This window comes from Trichosurus vulpecula, chromosome 9 (genome assembly GCF_011100635.1).
Source record: "Trichosurus vulpecula isolate mTriVul1 chromosome 9, mTriVul1.pri, whole genome shotgun sequence".
In the NCBI taxonomy this organism is placed as follows: Eukaryota; Metazoa; Chordata; class Mammalia; order Diprotodontia; family Phalangeridae; genus Trichosurus; species Trichosurus vulpecula.
Window position 1 is genome coordinate 86,480,647 of NC_050581.1, and position 20,599 is coordinate 86,501,245.

The 20,599-nt window shown below is 37.9% G+C and overlaps 1 protein-coding gene across 1 annotated transcript in view; it reads left to right on the forward strand.

Annotated features, from left to right (window-relative positions):
* Positions 1-20,599, forward strand: part of UHRF2 (ubiquitin like with PHD and ring finger domains 2) — a 175,497-nt gene that overhangs the window by 22,358 nt on the left and 132,540 nt on the right. Inside the window, exon 2 of the mRNA XM_036739305.1 lies at positions 17,441-17,683. Coding sequence (XP_036595200.1) covers positions 17,441-17,683 — 243 coding nt within the window. The remainder of the gene's footprint in view (positions 1-17,440; positions 17,684-20,599) is intronic.

The window sequence follows — 20,599 nt, forward strand, 5'->3', positions numbered from 1 at the left end:
TATCAGCTGTACTTTCTTTGAGGATAGAGATAGGAGGTACTGGAGTAGATCTAGTAGTACTAGATAGTGTCACAAGGAATGGAAGTGATTATTTTAACAGTCAGGAAAAATCTGCTTACAAATTTGTAAGATCAAAACCAGTTTCAAAGTAGAAAAAAATAAAAATGAGAAGAAAGTATGGTATGAAAGTGTGGCAGCTCTTTTCTGACCTATTTTAATAAGCTGTTAATGATCAAAAAATGGGGAATTGATTAAAGAACAGACTTTGACTATCACCATTTCTTAAGAAATTTTCACTAATAGAAAAAATCATTTGCCACAATGAGAACAAAAGAGCCTCAAAACTACCTAAGCTAAGAAAACATTTGATCTCTTTGCTAAATGAAGAGAAGTGGCAGGCAAGAGAAATGCCATTTTATAATTTCTTTGTAAAATCGTATTCGGGTGGGTATTTGATTATTGACAAGATTGCCTGAAACAGAAAGATGTACTAAAGGAAAAAATATTTACTGAAAACTTGATGACAGAGCCAATGTTAGGAGATATTTAAGGACGAAACTGGAAGGAAGACAGCAAACTGATGAAAAGCAAAAAATATCTAGGCATTTCTGTAACAAAGCAGCTGCCATGTTTGGACTCCCAGTAACAGTCCCTGAGGAAACAAATAGCCAGTCAAGGTAGGAAGGGCAAGTGTATGAGATGGCTCAGTCACAGGAGGGCTGTTTCAAAGGAGACACAATTCTGAGAGTATCAGGACTTGAATCTTGAGAATTGGAGGAAGGAAAAGGTCAAGGGTCTTATAACGCTCCCACCTCCCTCTCCAAAAGGGACAAAGGCATCTGAGACTTGGTGATCTCTGTGAAGATTCAGTTTGTAGAGGAGCAGGCTGACTTAGCAATCTTGAGCCACACAGTTGAATGAAAAATCTCACCTTGTTATACTTTTTACAAAAACATTTTAACAAAAAGCATAAATTGATGGAGTAGACCAAAGTGCAACCCTCTTCCAAAAAATTCTACCTCTTGCATGTTAGAAAATTACAGCAATTGACTCTGGCTAGCCAGTCAGTCAGTAAGCATTTATCAAGCACCTGTCATGTGCCAAGCATGTGTTAAGTGCTGGAGAGTAATATCAAGTGGTGCACAAACTGGGAAGAAAATGCATCCTTCCCAAGGAAGTTGGCCACAATCCTCGAGGATGTCCATTTCAGAGTCCAAATGGAAGATATTTTCCCTATAAATAGTAAAGTTTCCTACTTGTATCTTTTGTGGATGTCATTATAATGTTATTACGAAGCCTACGAACATTGCAGTCTTTTAAAATGAGGTGCATAATCAAAAAATTTTAGCCTAGAGAAGCAGCCTTAGAGTTAGGAAAAACTGAGAAGCCCCACCCCTGATGTACACTGGCATAACTTCCCATTGGAGTAGGCAATGCTCTAAGACAATTCCATTTCAGAATAAGAGCAGATTTTATTGGTAGAAGGAGTTCGTCATCAGGAATTCTCTGTAACAATGAAATCACAGGTTCAGTTTAAAAAAAAAAAAAGTTTTGTTGAGGGGAAAATAGGTACACTAATGAATTGCTGGTAGAGTAGTGAAGTGGTCTAACCATTCCAGAGAACAATTTTTGGGGAAAAAAAAATTCTAACTAGCCACACCAGAAAAAAAAAATGAATAAACAATCCTATTGTTTGGATGATGCTCTGTGGTTGAATGCGCAGCCTATAGAGAAGGTCCATCAGTACTTAGATCTTGGACAGACTCTCCAAATAGGTTTTAGGCTTAGAAATGAACAAGAGAAGTGAGGGCCTGGGTTGCCTTTGGGGAATTATGTAGACTTCAGGCCCCTTCTTTTTAATAGCATTCTTCCATTGATCATAAGCGAGGAGCAGTGAAATGACAACCCAAGAAGTTCTGGATGAGTTGTGATCTGCCCCATCAGAGGGAATAGTCACGCTGAGCTCCCAAACACATTGACTTTGATCTTTTCTGTTTTTTTTTTTTTCAGTTTGATATGAATTGAGAGCTGCATTGTGATAAATTGTCATATTTTGAGAGTACATGCAATTGCCTTTTTTAAAAAATGCATGCCTACCTTGTTTTATAAACATTACTTAGGCCAAGGTCGTTATTTGAAATATAGCCCTCATAAAATTACCATTTCTTTTAAATTATGAGTACAAAAATAGTTGTCTTTACTGAGGATTAGTGGAGAGGGGAAGGAAATATGCATTTATATAGTACCTACTGTATGCACTACTCTAAGTGCTTGTCACAAATATTATTTCATTTGATCCTCACAACAACCTGACAAGGTAGGTGCTATTGAGAAATTCATATTAATTAGACATTGTAATTGATTCTGCATCTGCGTAAGTCACCTCTCTCTGTGTCCTTTAGTTAAGTTCAGGAATTTAGCTTTCCCCTCTGAGCTAGTTTAAAGGTCAGCCTGACAAGGTCAGCGTGACCATAAGGTGCTGTAATTAAAAGGAAAAGATTGTTATCTTCTGTATCTTTAAGTCCTGAAGGTAGCTCTAAGATACATATTGTCCCTGAACTGTCCTTAGACTATTAAGGAAAGCTATTATCCCATTAACAAATCTTTCTAGATGCCAAAGAGTCTGATAACTCTGATCCCACTAGCAAAGATTACAGGATGCAGATACGGATCCCAGAAATCAATCAGCATTCCATAATGACAAGAGGGAAGTGGTTACTAACCTTATAGGTGTACTTACTTGCATTCCTCAGGAAATCCAGTCATAATATTTCTGCCCTCATGATGTCAGGCCTACCACCATTCATGTTATTTGCCATCTGTGATGATCCCTGTTCTTTGTTCTTTTGTACTTCCCAAAACTATGTGAAAGCTAGTAGGCCCTCACTGGTGGTCTTTCATCCTTGAGAGCAACCATTTTAGGACCTTTGTCTCTTAAGTTTACCTCAATTTTCAAATATAATGTCATTATTATCCTGATTTTATATTTGAGGAAATTGAGGCAAATAGAAGTTAAGTGTGACCCTGGGCAAGGCACATCTGTTTGAATCTGGGTTTTCCTGCATCTCTGAGTTACCAGTTGCCTTTCATTAGATGGTGATGGTGATGAAGATTAGTCAGTTAAACAATTTATACAATTGACTGGAAATTAATGTTTAGGAATTTAAAAGTTTGATTATGGAACAGCATATACTTATTGGGTGTTGGGGAAAATTCAGATAAGAAAAAGTCTCTGCCCTATTTTTAATAGGAAATTATCTAGAAATGTTTATTATTGTCAAAAAAAACTATGTATATTAAACTTAGAATCTATCTGCTGCTCAGGTTGGGTTAAGATTACGCTGAATATTTACTAATAGGAAATTTGGCTAAAAAGCATAGCTTATTCTTTTCATGTGTACGTGTAACATTTATCCACTTCTAAAGAAGTAGAAAAGCTTACTCTTTATGTACCCCAATTTTTTTTAAAAAATTTTTAAAATTATTTTTATCAGTTTTCAACATTCACTTCCATAAGATTTTGAGTTCCAAATTTTCTCCCCACCTTTCCTCTCCCTCCACCACAAGACAGTGTGTAATTTGACATAGGCTCACATATACATTCATATCAAACCTATTTTCACATTAGTCATATTGTAAAGAAGAATTAGAATGAGTGAGGGAGGAACCATGAGAGAAGGAAGAAAACAAAAGAAAATGAGAGCATTCAGACTCCACAGTTCTTTCTCTGGATGCGGATAGCACTTTTCATCATGAGTCTTTTGGAGTTGTCTTAGATCCTTGCATTGCTGAGAATAGATAAGTCTATTAAAGTTAGTCATCATACATTGTGGCTATCACTGTGTACAATGTTCTCCTGGTTCTGCTCACTTCACTCAGCATCAGTTCATTGAAGTCTTTCCAGGTTTTTCTGAAGTCTGCCTGCTCATCATTTCTTACCGCAGAATAATATTCCATTATATTCATAAGCCACAGCTTGTTTAGACATTCCCCAATTGATGAGCATCCCCTCAATTTCTAATTCTTTGTCACCACAAAAAAAGCTTCTATAAATATTTTTCTACATGTGGATCCTTTTCCCATTTGTATGATCTCTTTGGGATACAGCCCCTTTGGCATAGTTCTAAATTGCTGTCCAGAATGGTTGGATCAATTCACAACTCCATAAGCGGTGCATTAGTGTTCCAATTTTCCCACATCTCCTCCAGCATTTATAATTTTCCTGTTTTGTCATGTTAGTCAATCTGATAGGTGTGATGTGCTACCTCAGAATTGTTTTGATTTGTATTTCTCTAATCAATAGTGATTTAGAGCATTTTTTCATATGATTATAGATAGCTTTAATTTCTTCATCTGAAAACTTCCTGTTCATATCCTTTGACCATTCATCAATTGGGGAATGATTTGTATTCTTATAAATTTGACTGAGTTCTCTATATATTTTAGAAATGAGGCCTTTATCAGAGACACTAGCTGTAAAAATTCTTTCCCCAATGTTCTGCTTCTCTCCTAATCTTGGTTGCATTGGCTTTGTGCAAAAACTTTTCAGTTTAATGTAATCAAAATTATCCATTTTGCATTTCATAATGTTCTCTGTCTCTTGTTTGGTCACAAATTTTTCTGTTCTCCATAAATCTGACAGGTAAACTATTCCTCGCTCTCCCCGTTGGCTTATAGTGTCTAAATTGTGTACCCATTTGGACTTTATTTTGACATATGGTGTAAGATGTTGGTCTATGCCTAGTTTCTGCCATAATATTTTCTAGTTTTCCCAGCACGTTTTGTCAGATAGTAAGTTCTTATCCCAGAAGCTGGAGTCTTTGGGTTTATCAAACAGTAGATTACTATAGTGATTGACTACTGTGTCTTGTATGCCTAACCTATTCCACTGATGCACTAGTCTGTTTCTTAGACAGTACCAAGTAGTTTTGATGATTGCTGCTTTATAATGCAATTTAAAATCTAGTATTGCTAGACCACCTTCCCTTGCATTTCTTTTCATCAGTTTCTTTGATATTCTGGACCTTTTCTTCTTCCAGATGAATTTGGTTATTTTTCCAGTTCTATAAAATAACTTTTTGGTAGTTTGGTATATCTTTAAATTTCTAAAAATATTTTAGTGGAGGCAACTAGATGTCAAAGTGGATAGAGCACTGCCCCGGAGTCAGGAGGACCTGAGTTCAAATATGGCCTCTGACACTGTAGCTGTGTGACCCGGGCTAGTCACCTAACCCTGATTGCCTGTCCTTCTCCGGGCAAAAAAGACTTTAGTGTGCCTTAACTTGTGCTTAGAGTAAAAGTCATAATTTAAAATTTTGAATTAAGTTTGAGAGTATACTTTGAAGTAACTTAAATACATCAATTCCACATTTACACATGTTTTTGTCTTGTATTCTCTTACTTTGATTTTCATCTAGATAAGAAAAAACAGTTTATAATTAGCACTTATATTGGATTGCCTCATTAATGACAGGAAGTAATATAGCAGGTCCTGTTGTTTTCTCACCTGGTATTCCTTATAAATACCCTGAAAAAAATTGTAGAGGGTCTGAAAATTTGTTTTTGATATTTCAGAGACAAAACCATAAAAAACCCCAGAAATTATCACGGATAATGTTTTTTACAAAAAACCAAAATGACTAATCAAAAAGGCAGCTGTCGAATTGGTGCCATACAGAGCAGACGTGGTGAAGTCCTAACTATAGTGCGTCGCTGTTCTGGAGCTCCCTGGGCTTCCCTGAGCCTAGCATATGGTTCCATGACCTCAGGCCTTTGCTAAGGACCCCGGTACCTTTGGGGTTTCCATTGAACTTTTGGCTGAACACCTGAAAGAAAATAACGAGACAGTAAGTGATTGTATTTCAAACCTGGATGCTGGAGATCTGCCACCACCCCCAGTATAGTGCTTACACTAATTCACAAGCTAGGGAAGCTTCCAGGGCCCATGATATCCACCAGTTACTCTCTGGAATAAGGCCAGGTGGAATTGGAGATCAAGTAAGATGCCATAGAACCAAGTTAGACCGTAGTGATTGTGGACCACCACAGGTACTAATTATGGGGGCCTCCTTCGAACTGCTGCCTGGTCTAAATACCATATTGCTCAAGGGCTTGGCCCTAGTGGAACTGACCTCCCTGAAGGGGAGAAAGAGAAAGTGTTCTCTGTGTGCTTCTCCTTGCTACAATATTCCTGAGGCCAGACTGCTGTCAGGACCTTCCTCGCCCCAGCCAGAGATGTTCAGAGCATGCAAAGTCTTGTACAGCATGTTACCACTTACACAACTAGATTTGAACAGGGATGGTGCTGATAGTCTCAGTCTAGAAAGGATGAATATTATGTAAGTGCCTCCAGCTGGGAAGCTTTGCAAATGTAAATGTAAACCAGGTATCATCTGTTCCCTCATGGCACTTCCTCTTCAGACCACCAGAGGGCTCCAATGGTCTTGAAGTTTCTCCCATCTGTCCTCCACGTGACTCCTCATTCCCCTCTCTTCGAGGAGGCTGCATGTGTCATTTTGGCCCCTGTAGCCAAACACCTTGGTGTCCTAATATCAGCCACGTGTTAATTGTCTATTACTCTTGAGTCCTTGCATGGAGGGTAGAGATCAGCTCCTGGAGAAGGGCCCTCTACTTTCTAGAGGGCACACGTGAGTAGTGCTGCTGCTCCAGGACCACCTGCCTCCTGGTGTGAGGACACTCTTGACTCTTAAGTTGGTACAAATGAAAAGCTACTTTTGTGGGTTAGAACTCAGGATACAAGCAATTGGGTGAGTTAGTATCCTAGACTAGGGCTGTCCAACCGTAGGTTTTTATTGAAACAATAGACAGTATATTTTGATTTGCCATTTTAGTGAGAGCTCTGCTGTAGCTCAGCTTCATCTATTAAAGCATTTAGGTCAGTTTCTATGCTTATAGGCAGGCTGCATTTGGACAGCCCTGTCCTACACCAACCAACTCAAGTTTACTTGTATTGAGGCGTTAGAAAGACAGGCTCAAGTACTATCTCTGACATATATTAGCTATGTGACCTTTCTCTGCCCCAGCCTGAGCCACATGTCTTTTATTTATTACTTTTAGTTTTCAACATTGACTTCCACAAGATTTTGAGTTCCAAATTTTCTTTCTATATCTCCCCTCCCCCTACCCCAAGACGGCATGCATTCTGATTACCCCTTCCCCCCAATCTGCCCTCCTTTCTATCACCACCCCCCAACCCCTTCCCTTTTATTTTCCTGTAGGGCAACATAGATTTCTATACCCCATTGCCTGTATATCTTATTTCCCAGTTGCATGTAAAAACAGTTTTTCACATTTGTTTCTAAAACTTTGAGTTCCAGATTCTCTCCCTTCCTCTCTCCCCACCCACCCTCATTGAGAAGGCTAGCAATTCAATATAGGTTATACTTGTGTAGTCATGCAAAACACTCTCATAATAGTCATGTTGTGAAAGACTGTATTTCCCTCCATCCTATCCCATCCCCCCCAGTTATTCTATTCTTTCCTTTGACCCTTTTCCTCCCTAAGTGTTTGCTTCTGATCACCCCCTCCTCCGATCTGCCCTCCCTTCTATCATCACCTGTCTCTCTTATCCTTTCCCCCCCTACTTTTCTATCGGGCAAGATAGATTTCTATATCCAATTGAGTGTGTATGTTATTCCCTCCTTAAGCCAAGTCTGGTGATAGTAAGATTTACTCATTCCCTCTCATCTCCACCCTTTTCCCCTCCGCTGTAAAAGCTTATTTTGCTGCTTTTATGTGAGATAATTCACCCCATTCTACCTCTTCCTTTTTCCTCTCAGGGCTTTCTTCTCCCTCACCCCATAATTTCATTTTTTAGAAACGATCCCTTCATAATTCAGCCCACCCCTCCAACTACCCTAATACTGAGAAAAGTCTCATGAGTTACAAATACCATCTTTCCATGAAGGAATGGAAACAGTTTAATTTTAATAACTCCCTTATGCTTTCTCTTTCCTGTTTACTTTTTCATGCTTCTCTTGAGTCTTGTATTTGAAAGTCAGATTTTCTATTTAGCTCAGATCTTTTGATCAGGAATGTTTGAAAGTCCTCTATTTCATTGAATGATCATTTTTTCCCCTGAAGGATTATACTCAGTTTTGCTGGGTGGGTGATTCTTGGTTTTAATCCTAGCTCCATTGACCTCCAGAATATCATATTCCAACTCCTCTGATCCTTAATGTAAAAGGTGCTAGAACTTATGTTTCCAAAGTACTTGAATTGTTTTCTTTCTGGCTGCTTGCAATGTCTTCTCCTTGACTTGGGAACTCTGGAATTTGACTACAATATTCCTAGGAGTTTTCCTTTTGGGATCTCTTTCAAGAGGTGATCAGTGGATTCTTTCAATTTCTATTTACTCTCTGGTTGTAGAGTTTCAGGGCCATCTTCCTTGGTAATTTTGTGAAAGATGATGTCTAGGCTTTTTTTTTTTTTATTTTGATCATGGCTTTCAGGTAGTCCAGTAATTTTTAAATGATCTCTCCTGGATCTGTTTTCCAGGCCAGTTGTTTTTCCAATGAGATTTCACATTATCTTCTATTTTTTCATTCTTTTGGTTTTGTTTTATAATTTCTTGATTTCTCATAGTCATTAAGTTCTGTTTGCTCCATTCTAGTTTTTAAGGAATTATTTTCTTCGGTGAGCTTTTGGACCTCCTTTCTTTTTGGCCAATTCTCATTTTTAAGGCATTCTCCTCATTGACTTTTTGGACTCCTTTTGCCATTTGTGTTAGTCTATTTTTTAAGGTATTGTTTTCTTCACTATTTTGGGCGGTCTCCTTTAGCAAGCTGTTGACTCATTTTTCATGATTTTCTTGCATCACTTTCATTTCTCTTTCCAATTTTTCCACTACTTCTCTTGATTTTCAAAATTCTTTTTGAGCTCTTCCATGGCCTTTGACCAATTCATATCTTTCTCAGGCTTTAGATGCAGGAGCTTTGACTTTGTTGTCTTCTTCTGAGGGTGTATTTTGATCTTGTCACCAAAGTAAGTTTCTATAGTCAGAGTTTTTTCCCCATTGTTTGCTCATTTTCCCAGCCAATTACTTGACTTTTTAACCCTTTATTAAGGTAGGACTCCTCTTCTGGTGCAGAGGGCGTACTGTCCCAAGCTTCAAAGGTTTTGTCCAACTGTTTTCAGAGATGCTTCTGGGACCTGTAAATTTTCAGTTCTTCCAAGGTGGTTATGATCAAAGGAGAGGTGTTTACTCCTCTCCTGGCCTGTGCTCTGGTCTGTGAGTGACCACAAAGCACTCTTTTCTGCCTTGGAACTGTGAAGAAGATTCCTTCTCCACTGCCACCGCAAGCTCCACCATGCCACCATTGCCCCAGAACTGCAACCCAGATCCAAGCGTAGGCAAAGCAAGAGAATCCTCCATCAATGCCAGCAAAAAGATGCTTGCAATCCCCCTCCTATCAACTGCTTGATCCCTGCCTCCCATCTTCTGCTCCCAGCGTCTCCAACTCCACCAGAGAAGGTGGACTTCCTTCCCACATTTTGCTACCTCACACTGAAGGGGCTTGTGTCCAGATGCATGAGTTGTTGGTAAGATGAGACCACTCAAAGCTCAGCTGTCAAGCTCCCTCTGTCATGGAGAATCCTGCCTGATGCTATCTGTATCTGATGATTAAATCATTTAATTAAAAATGCAGCTACCAACTTATGCTTTTTCTTTTCTCCACCAAGTGCCACTAGCTTCATGAAGCCTTTACTAGTGCTCCCAACTGCTAAGGTACAAGGTACTTCATATGTGCATACACACACACACACACACACACACACACACACACACACATACACACACATACACACACATACACACACATACACACATACACACATACACACACATACACACATACACACACATACACACACACACACACACATACACACACACACATACACACACACACACATACACACACACACACATACACACACACACACACACACATATACATATATATTCAGTATCTATTTAAATTTGCACAGGTTTTTCTTTCCTAATAAGTTGTAAAATCCTTGAGGTCTGGGATTGGAACTTTTCATCTTTGTATCCCCAGTCCCTAGCAGTGTTTTGCATGTAGTGGGCACTCAATAATTATTGATTTAACGTTTGAACTTGAAAACAGCAATATCCCACCTTGTCCAAAATCACTAATTTAATATTTGTTCACTGATTGATAAATTTAAAATACAGCCCTATTTCTTAGGGAGCTTTCATTCTAATTGTAGAGACAAATGTCAAGCAGTTAGAAAATGCAGGATAAGACAGTGTTATACAAGTTAGTTACAAATACGTTGAAAACTTATAAAGCAAGGGAATAATTGTTATACGGTGTAAAGGTAAATAGGGACAACTTAAAGGAGAAGAATCTTAAGCTTGAAGACAATTAAAAACATGGATTTGTGGATAGGAGTGTTTGTGAATAGTATAGGATAATGTTCATTAATTATTCTCTAATAGTCATATCATGGAAGCAGAATAAAACCTTTAATTTAGAGTGCTGAATCTGCATCTTGTTTGCAGGAAAGAAATGAAATTTTTTATTCATCCAGCATTTTTATTTAAAAAATATAAGCCAAGTTATGCAAAAGTATGGGGTTTTTTGGTTTTTAGTTACACTTCTGGAAAAACAAACAGTTATAAAAATCTTGTGGTTTTTAAACTTGAAAATTTGCCCCAGAACTCGAACTGAACCACAAGTCTGCATAAAAATGAATTTCTCTCCTAATTTGAGTAGCTATAGCTTGCCTATATAGGGAAAAATCAAGTAAGTACTTAATGAATATGAGATCAGGTTCATGTGAATCAATTTTTTTAAGAGTACATGAGAATGCCTTCAGAGACTGCATAAGATTGAATTTCCAGATTTAGTGGCTTCATGTATCTTGATGCACATTAGGGGTTAAATGTAAGTTATCTCCAGTGGATTCCAAGTAAAATGAGCATAGGGGTTACCAAGAAGGACATGGCTTATTTGCTGGGCAGTCTGGAGAAGCTTAGAAAGATGATGAGTTGAACCTGAGTTTCCAAGAGTTTTTAGGATTTATTTGGTGCGAGGATGGAAAGACTTAGATATAAATTATTTTTCCCCTCAGTGAATCAATAGGTGGGTAGCGGCAGGACCTTGAACTTGACTTACCATGACATGAACTTGTTACTTTACATCCTTGGGAGCAGCTCCGGATTTGAGCCAGAGGGAGTGAAGGATTTGGCAGTTTGATGGAATTGCAGATATTGCTACTATAAGAATGTGCCTTTTGGTTTGATGCTCTTAACTCCAGCCTAAAGCGAAAATTCTAGAGCATCGTGGATCTATGTGGCACATAAAGCGTTGATCTAGTACCTTGCTGTAATGTAAAGAATGCTGCACACTTAGAGTATTCTAAGCATCATTTACTTTGTGTGTATGTAAAATATGTACATATGCAAGTGGATTCTACATGGTAACTTATTTCAGTCCAGTGCTTTTAATTTGTGGTTACCCGCTTAGTAAAGTTTGCCATCATAATTTGATCTATATAAGAGCATTATGTTCCTTTGGTGATTTCAGCCGCTGTTCTTAGAGCCGGGTGTTGGGGAAAATTTACAGTAGGTTTAGAACTTTTTACACCAGTAAATTTGCCCAGTGCTCACATTCTTTTTTGGGGGGGAGGGGGGTCAGGGCACTTGGGGTTAAGTGACTTGCCCAAGGTCACACAGCTAGTACATGTGTCAAGTGTCTGAGGCTGGATTTGAACTCAGGTCCTCCTGACTTCAGGGCCGGTGCTGTATTCGTTATGCCACCTAGCTGCCCCAAATGCTCACATAATTGATCAAATGTTTGCTCTCAGACAGAAACACCATAGCATTTTGTTGAAACCAAATTGTTATACTTGATAATTTAATTGTATTTGATCTCTGCAAGGCTTATGCAGCTATTTGTCAAGTTCTGATTTTTCATCCTAGCTTCCATTTTAAAGAAAATTATTCTATCCAGTCTTGCACTGACTCAACTATTGCAAGACTTCAGTGTTTGTAAAGAACAATAGAAAAAATTTTTTCATTTGTGAATTGAGAGACTGGAGCCTACTTGAACTGGAAAAAAAAATCAGAAGCTAAGAGTTAGAAGTGACCTCAGAGGTCATCTAATACTTACTTGAATGGGAACACCATTGCAACATTACTGACAAATGGTCTTAAGCTTCTGCTTAAAGATGCCTTGTGGAAAAAATAACAGATTCTTACAGTTAAAAGAGATCTCAGAGGTTATTTAGTTCAATTTATACTTGAGTAACAACCCCTTCTACAATATACCGTACAAGTGGTCTTCCACTCTTTTCTTAAAGACCTCTAATGACAGGGAACCTGTTGCCTCTGGTGGCAGTTTGTTCCTCTTTTGGAGAGTTCTTTCTGTTAGGAAATTTATATTAAGCCAGTATTTGCCTCTATGTACCCTCCATCCTGGGCTCACAGATCCCTGCAGATGATGACTGCAGCCATGAAATTAAGACACTTTCCCCTTGAAAGGAAGCTATGGCAAGTGTGGACAGCATGCTGAAAAGCAGAGACAGCACCTTGCTGAGAAGAGTCCATGTAGTCAAAGCTCTATTTTTTCCAGTAGCAATGTACAGCTGTGAGAGTTGGACTATAAGGAAAGCTGAGCAAATTGTGGTGCTGAAGAATTTTGAGAGTCCCTTGGACATCAAGGAGATCAAATCAGTCAGTACTTAAAGAAATTCAGCTATTCGCTGCAAGGTCAAATGCTGAAGCTGAAATGCTTTGGCCACATAATGAGAATACTGGACTCACTGGAAGAGACCCTGATGTTGGGAAAGATTCAAGGCAAAAGGAAAAAGGGATGACAGAGGATGAGGTGGATAGATAATATCATGGATACAATGAACATGAACTTGGATAGACTTCAAGAGACAGTGGAGGCCTGGTGTGCCATGGTCCATGGGATCATGAAAAGTTGAATGCTACTAAACAGGAACAACCCTCTCTCTGTTGTTTCTAATTCTTCCCTTTTGGGCAAACCAAAACCAATCAAATTCCTCTCCAGGAGATAGCACTTCAAACAGCTATTGTGTTTTCTCTCAAGTCTTCGCCAGGTTAAGTATCCTCATTTCCTTAAACCAATCCTCATATGGCATAAATTTGATGCTCTTGGCCATCCTGGTTACTCTCCTCTGGATGTACTCTGGCTGAGAAGGTGAGGAGAAATAAAAGGGCCTGTGGGTTAGAGTTACTTAAAATTCAGTATGAGAATACTAGGGTTTAGTTATCAGTACTGCTTCTACCCCTTGATGGCAATAATAATTTTTAGAAATATATATATCTTTGTTTTAAATTACTGTTAAATTCAGCTTAACAACACTGAGCTTTTGAGGGGCAGTGTGGCAGAGTGGTATAAAACTGGCCTTGGGCCTAGGAAGAACTGGATTCCAGTTTTCTGTTGCATATTGACCATGTGGCCCTGGGAAAGTTACTTAACTTCTCAATGTTTTAGCCAACTTACTAAGACCTTAAGTTCCAGAGCAAGTAACAACCTGCATTTTTAGAAGACATTTTCTTATTTGGGGGATATTACTGAAATCACAAGGACAGTCCCAACACCCTAAGCTCCTACTCTGTTCTCCAGCAGGAAATAAATTATTTTAGCACACCCTCTCTTATTTTCTTTTAGCTTTTATTTATAAAAACCCTTTCTATTTTCTTAGAAATAATAAAATTTCCAAACTGGCAGAGGGTTCTTTTTGGTTGTCATAGCACAATCGATTTGAGGGGAGGGGAAATATAAGGAGAAGAATAAAGGAGTCAGTGCCTTATGGGAATTTTATTTCAATCATTCAGTAAGTATCTACTGTGTGTGAGTCACTGGGATACAAAGCTATAACTGTCCTTAAGCTTCCATTCTACAAGGATGCAGGTAAAATAGAATGTGCTAGCAGGTAAGGATATATGATTATTTGAGGAGCAAGAACACTCAGAACTAATTGTATTAAGGAAGACTTTCATAAGAGATAACACACAAGTTGACCCTTAAAAGGAGAAAGGGATCCTAAAAAGCAGAGTGCATTCCAGGAATGGGAGCAGCCTCTGGAAAAAGGCCCTGTGATAGAAAATGAAGTGCTGTCTTTGGACAATAACAAGTAGACCAGTATGGCTGGAATGTAGGATGTATGAATGAGAATAATATTCACTAATCCCAGAAAGGTAGTGCAGAGGCAGGTTGTAAAGGGTTTTCTGTCTTAAAGTGAGATACATACATACATCATACATACATACATACATATATATATTATTCTAGAGGCAGTAGGGAGCCACTGAAGGTTCTTAAGGCTGGAAGTGGTATGTACTCTGGGTGGATTATTTTGGTAGCTATGTGGGGGATAGATTTGTGAGAGGAGAGAGAGAGACTCTAAATTGGGAATCTAGAGCTATTGCAGTAGTCCGGGAGAATATGATGACATGTCCTAAAGTAGGGAATCTATCAGTCATGCGAGTGGTGAAGAGGCATGTGAGAGCTGTTAAATGTACAAAAACAGGACTTGACAACTGATTGGGGAATGTGGAGGAGTCACTCAGGGGTGCCCTATAAAGGTTGTGATTTCAGCTTACTGGACAGTTGTTGGTGCCCTTCACAGAAGAAGAGAGTGTATAGTCTGATGATGGTGGTGAGTGATGTTGAGTTCAGTTTTGGACATACTGGGTTTGAGATGCCTGTGAGACATGCAGTTGGAGATATCGAAAGGCAGATGGTGATGTGGAAATGGAGCTGGACAGATACAGATTTGGCAGTCATCTGCATGGAGATACTGATTGAAGCAATTGGAAATGATGAGATCGGTCAGAGAGAGGGTAAATAGGTAAAAAAAAAAAAAAAGACTAAGAATAGAGCTTGGGGAAATAATTGGTGTAGTCAGGGATAGCTAGGTGGTACAGTGGATAGAGCACTGGCCCTATGATATTGTCAGGAGGATCTGAGTTCACATTTGACCTCAGACACTTACTTATCTGTGTGACCCTGGGCAAGTCACTTAACCCACTTGTCTCAAAAAAAAAAAAAGAAAAATTAGTCTAGTTACATGATCCCTGAGTAGCAGAAATAATTATCTCCCCTCCACCCACCCAAACCCTCTATCCTAACCAAATGTCTCTTACTACCGAAGGTGCCATTGGATCCTTCTAGTCACCTAGGCCCACAGGTTGAGACTCCTCACTCAACATTCAATTTGTTGCCAAGTCCTGTCTATTTTACCTTCCTAAGGGATCCCTCAGATGTCCCTTCTCACCTCTGACCCTGCGGTCACCCTAATGAAGGCCCTAATCTCAGGCCTTGTGTATTATAATAACCTGCTGCTTGATCTCCCTGCTTAAAATCTATCTTCAATATATGCTGCACTCAGCCGTCAAATTGATTATCTTAAAAGTGCAGGTCTGACATGTCATCCCCTATTCAGTAAACTCTAGTGGCTCCCTATCACCTCCAGGTTCAAACATAAATCCTCTCTTTTGACATTCAAAACCCTTCACATTCTGGCCCCCTTCGCCCTTTCTCTCATCATTTTATACATTATTCTGTGAAACATACTCTGGGATCCAGTGACACAGGCCTTCTTACACTTCCTTACACACGCTGGTGAGTCTGGGCATTTTTACTGATTGTCTCCTCGTGCCTGGAATACTTTCCTCCCTCATCTCCCCTTCTTGCCTTCCCTGGCTTCCTTCGGGTCCGGGCTGAAATACCATTTTCTATGAGAAGACTTTCTTGGTTCCCCTTAATGCTAGTTCCTTCCCTCTATTAATTTATCCTGTATATATCTTGTTTTTACATTGATTTTTTTTAAACATTTTCTCCCCCCATTAGACTGTGAGCTCTTTGAGAGCAGGGCTGTCTTCTGCCTCGCTTTGTATTCCCAACACTTAACCCATAGCAGGCACTTAAATGCTTGTTGACTGACTAGTTTGCTGTAATAATGTCTAGTAGTTATCAAATTGATATTGCTAAAACACAGACCTGACCATTTTTCTCTATTTAAAAAGTCGCCACCACTGTAGCCCTCCCTTTGATTGGAGGCTCCTTATGGAACCTCCTTTTAAGGAAAGTGCCTAGGCCAACCTTGTTTCATTCATCTCCAGGCTGCATTCTGGTCCTTCTCTACCATGCCCACAAGGGTGCCTCTATGTCTCACATCCCACTCCCCAGCTTCTTTTTGCATATTGTCTTTTCCCGATGGAATTAAGCTCCCTATGAGCAGGGACTATCTTTCTACCTGTATTTGTATTCCCGGAATTTAGCACAGTGCCTGGGTACATAGTAAGCATTTAATAAATGCTTTTTGAGTGGCTGATATTTTCCCCTCCTTAGGGGAAAATATTGGTGCCCATTGGTTATAACTTTTTTTTTCTGTAACTTCTTGAGAGAGAATAGAGAGGGGTCAGAAATAGACATATCTGGTAAGTGATTTGACCTTTTGGGAGGATTTTTTAAAAAAAGGTTAAACAATTTGTTGTGTCATACTCCTATTTTGTGGGAAGTGTTATATAAAATCAGAATTTTAAGCAAAACAGGACCTTAGAAGTCATCTGGTACAACCTTTTCATTCGATAGATCAGGAAATAGGCCCAGAGAAGTAAAATAATGTCTTTAATGTTACACCAGTAACAAGCAGCAGAGCTGTGACCAAACTCTGATACTGTGACTCTGTGGTACTTCTTTCACTGATTAGCTAACATGTGGAATGGCAATAAGAGAGCAGTATATTTTAAGATTGTTATTGTTGGCAGGATATTATAATTTGGAAAATGATAGGAAACACTTGTCATCTTTATATGAATTTTCTCTTGTAGGAATGTGTTATGAGAGCATTTTTACTGTAGCCAGTAAATTTGTGTGATGTAAGTCTCTGACTTAACCTAATTTGATAGAAATTCCAGTTTCAGATAATTCTGGTAGAAAGCTGATTGATTGTTTCACATTGGCGGAATCGAAGCTTTCTTTATTGTATTTCCATAGAGAATATTAAAGAAAGACTAAAGGGTTCCACTTCAGCCATGTTTGTGCCTGCTCTTCTGGCTTTAAGAACTTAACCTAGCTTGCGCTCCCAGTTGAACTAGAATCTAGCCTTCTATTTTTACAAGGTAATAATTAGGGGAGAAAGTTTAACCTTTTTAATTTACAGAATTTTATTTTTTTTAGTCACACTAGGAGAGGCAGCTCATGGTATAGTTGGACAGAGTGCTGGGTCTGGAGTCAGGAAGACTCCAAGTTCAAATCCAGCCTCAGACACTTATTAGATATGTGACACCGGACAAGTTATTTAACTTGTTTGCCTCAGTTTCCTAAATCGTAAAATGACAGTAATAGCATCTATCTTCCAGGGTACATACTGACTGACATTGTTTTACAGTCTTTGTTTCTTTTCTTAACAGTTGGAAGATGGACATACTTTATTTGATTATAATGTTGGACTGAATGATATAGTTCAGCTGCTGATACGTTCAGAGCCTGATGGTCCTACCACTTCAATACAGACTAAGGGTGGTGAGGTAAAACCCCGTTCTAAGAGTAGCAGTAAAAGTAAAGCCAAGAAAACAACAAGTAGTGGATTTTCCAATCAGCCTTCTACATCAGCTCGTTCATCTCTTATTGATCCAGGGATTGGAGTATATAAGGTAAGTGTGTATTCTCATATGTTTTAAAAATTGGTATTACAAGTACAAGAATTATTGGTTGTTTTCCTGAGTATATTGTGAATGTTTAAAACAGTAAGAAACCTGTTTAAAAGTAAATATTTGAATTATGTCCTGTTTTTCAGCTAATTTGAGCAAAGAGAACAATGTGAGAATTATTCCTCAGATTAGATGAATTGGGATACAAATTTTAGTCTGTCAGTGCCATGTTTGAAAGACAGCAATCTTCTGCTCTTAAGAATATACTAGTTAAAAAATGGTAATTATTTTAAAGAAGATAGTTCTTAGGATGTCAGAGTATCAACAGAAAAGACTAATATATAATATGTTCTTGTAGTTGTAGCCAGTATTATTTTTGGTTATTCAGTATACCATCAGAGTAGGGAGATATAAATAAGAAGAAAATGTTCATTTTTTGCTTTTAAAAAAATTTGTGTTGATCCATTCAGTACCTATAATGCACTTAATTTCCATCTTTTCAAAGCTCTCCTCCTTTTCCTCTGTCTTATCATGCTCCTTCCCCCTAAAGTCAGTATTGGTATAAAAACTTGTGTTTTCATTTACTTTCCTTAAAAAATATTATACTATAAACATCTAGCCTTGGAATAGAAATGTTCTTCTTTACCTCCTTTTCCTTTTAGCTCTTCGTCTAGAGCAGCGAAGAGGAAGAACTGTATGTTATGGAGAAGCAGAAAAAAATGGAAATGATATTGCTTCAAAAAACAGTATTGTCTATGCTCAAGGTGGGGGGAAGGGGTGGGGTTTGATATACATAAGCCCCGACAGTGAAACTGGCTAGATAAATACAGTATTCCTTTCTATTTAGAGTGATGGGGTGAAATCTCATACTAAAATTGACCTAATTTTCCTTAGGGTGGTATATCCAGAAAATTATGTAGATTTATACTTGGATTTCAGCAAGTGAACAGGTCTTCCATAATATTGTTGTTAGTGAGATAGAAAGATGTAGAGTCCTGGATAGCCCAGTTAGGTGGAATTTGTTGAATGACCATACCCAGAGTCCTTCAGGGCTCTGTCCCTGGCTCTCTTGTTCAGCACTTTTAATAACAAATTCTTTGGTGACATGCATCTCGAAGTTGTGGATGACATGGAGAAAGAGAGATAACTAGTGAATCAGGGGACTGGAATTGTAATCCTAAGATTGATAGGCTGGAGCAATAGGCCAGGTACATCTTTGGTGGTATGAAGGAAGGGGGATTTGTAGCCAGAAGAAAATGCTGTATGAACATACAGACTAATTAAATTTATGTCAGAAGATGACAGAACCATGATCAAAAAAAGAGCCTAGATATCACCTTTCAAGAGATTATCAAGGAGAACTGCCCAGATATTCTAGAGCCACAGGGCAAAATAGAAATTGAAAGAATCCACAGATCGCCTCCTCAAATAGATCCCAAAAAGAAATCTAGGAATATTGTCGCCAAATTCCAGAGCTCCCAGATCAAGGAGAAAATACCGCAAGCAGCCAGAAAGAAACAATTTGAGTATCATTTTTCCTAATTCTTTAAATAACAAGTTAGGATTTTAGTTAATATTATATTACTTAGAAGAGCTTTGTGAATTTCTATTACATTTAGCCATTGTAAAAATTTAGCTAGAGCTATCCAGATCCCTCTTTACATATCAGAATTTTCATTTTTCTGTGTGAGTCTAGATTGTGATTTGACATAAGGTAATAACCAACTGTTTGATACCTTTTATTGTAAATATAGTCGCTTATTTGAACTGGTAGTTAATGTGAGATGTTTGAGATTGTCAGCAACACTTGTGGATTTATCTATCATCCTGTTATTGAAATCATCTCAGTTACTTTTGGTTGTATTTCTTGGATTTTCTAGATGATATTTGTGCCATCTGCAAATGATATTTTCAACTTCTTTTTTGGTTTTTAACCTAACTTGTTCATGTATTATTCCTATTGCTAGCATGCCTAATATTGTGTTAAATGCCATTGATAAAATTTGATCCTTATTGCTTTTAGTGTTCTACTTTGTATGTTTTTGGCTCTGTTGTTTTGTGCAAATATTTTTCATTTTACAAAAATGACCTAATTTATGTTCCTTTTTAGTGGTTTTCAGTCATTAATGGAACTTGAATTTGATCAAATCTAAATCTATTGATACAATGATTGCATTTTTCTTGATAGGAGATGTTATTTTCTTAGTACTAAACCATCTTTTTAATCTTGGAAAAGATTCTTCTTGGTCATGATAATTTGTTTTTTAAATTCTGTATTTAGTTTCTGAATTTTATATTCATTAGTGAGAGAGGTCTTCTGTCCATTGTTTTGTTTTTTTAAAATAGGGATTTTCTTCTTGATAAGAATTAAGTAGCATATGATTGTTTATATCTAGAAAGGCTTTGTATTACGGTTATTCTTTGTTCTTGAAATTTTCAGGAAACTCACCATTTAATCTGTTCAGACTTTCTGCCTTTTTTAATTATAAAAAAAAATAGAAGGAACTTCATTAATGACTTGCCTTATTTCTTCCTCTAAAAATTGATCTGTTCATGGTATTTGCTTTTGAGAGTTTTGATAACTTATTCTGGTAAATATAACATTGATTTAACTTAAAATTTTTATTGTAATATAGCTATATATATATTATCTAATGAACTTTTTACATTTGTCTCCTTATTTTGGTGGTTTGTTTTTTCTAACCTTTGAAAAATTAGACTACTTAATAGTTAATAAATTGTATTGATCCTGTCCAGTACTCTTAAGTCAGTACTTTTATTTTACATTTTATTTCTTGCCTTCTACCAACTTTTCTAATGCAGAATTGTTTTTTCTGTTACTACCATAAATTTTCATAAATATAAATTTACCTCAGAAACTGCTTTTGCCTGCTTTCCAGATGTTTCCAGGTAGTTTGC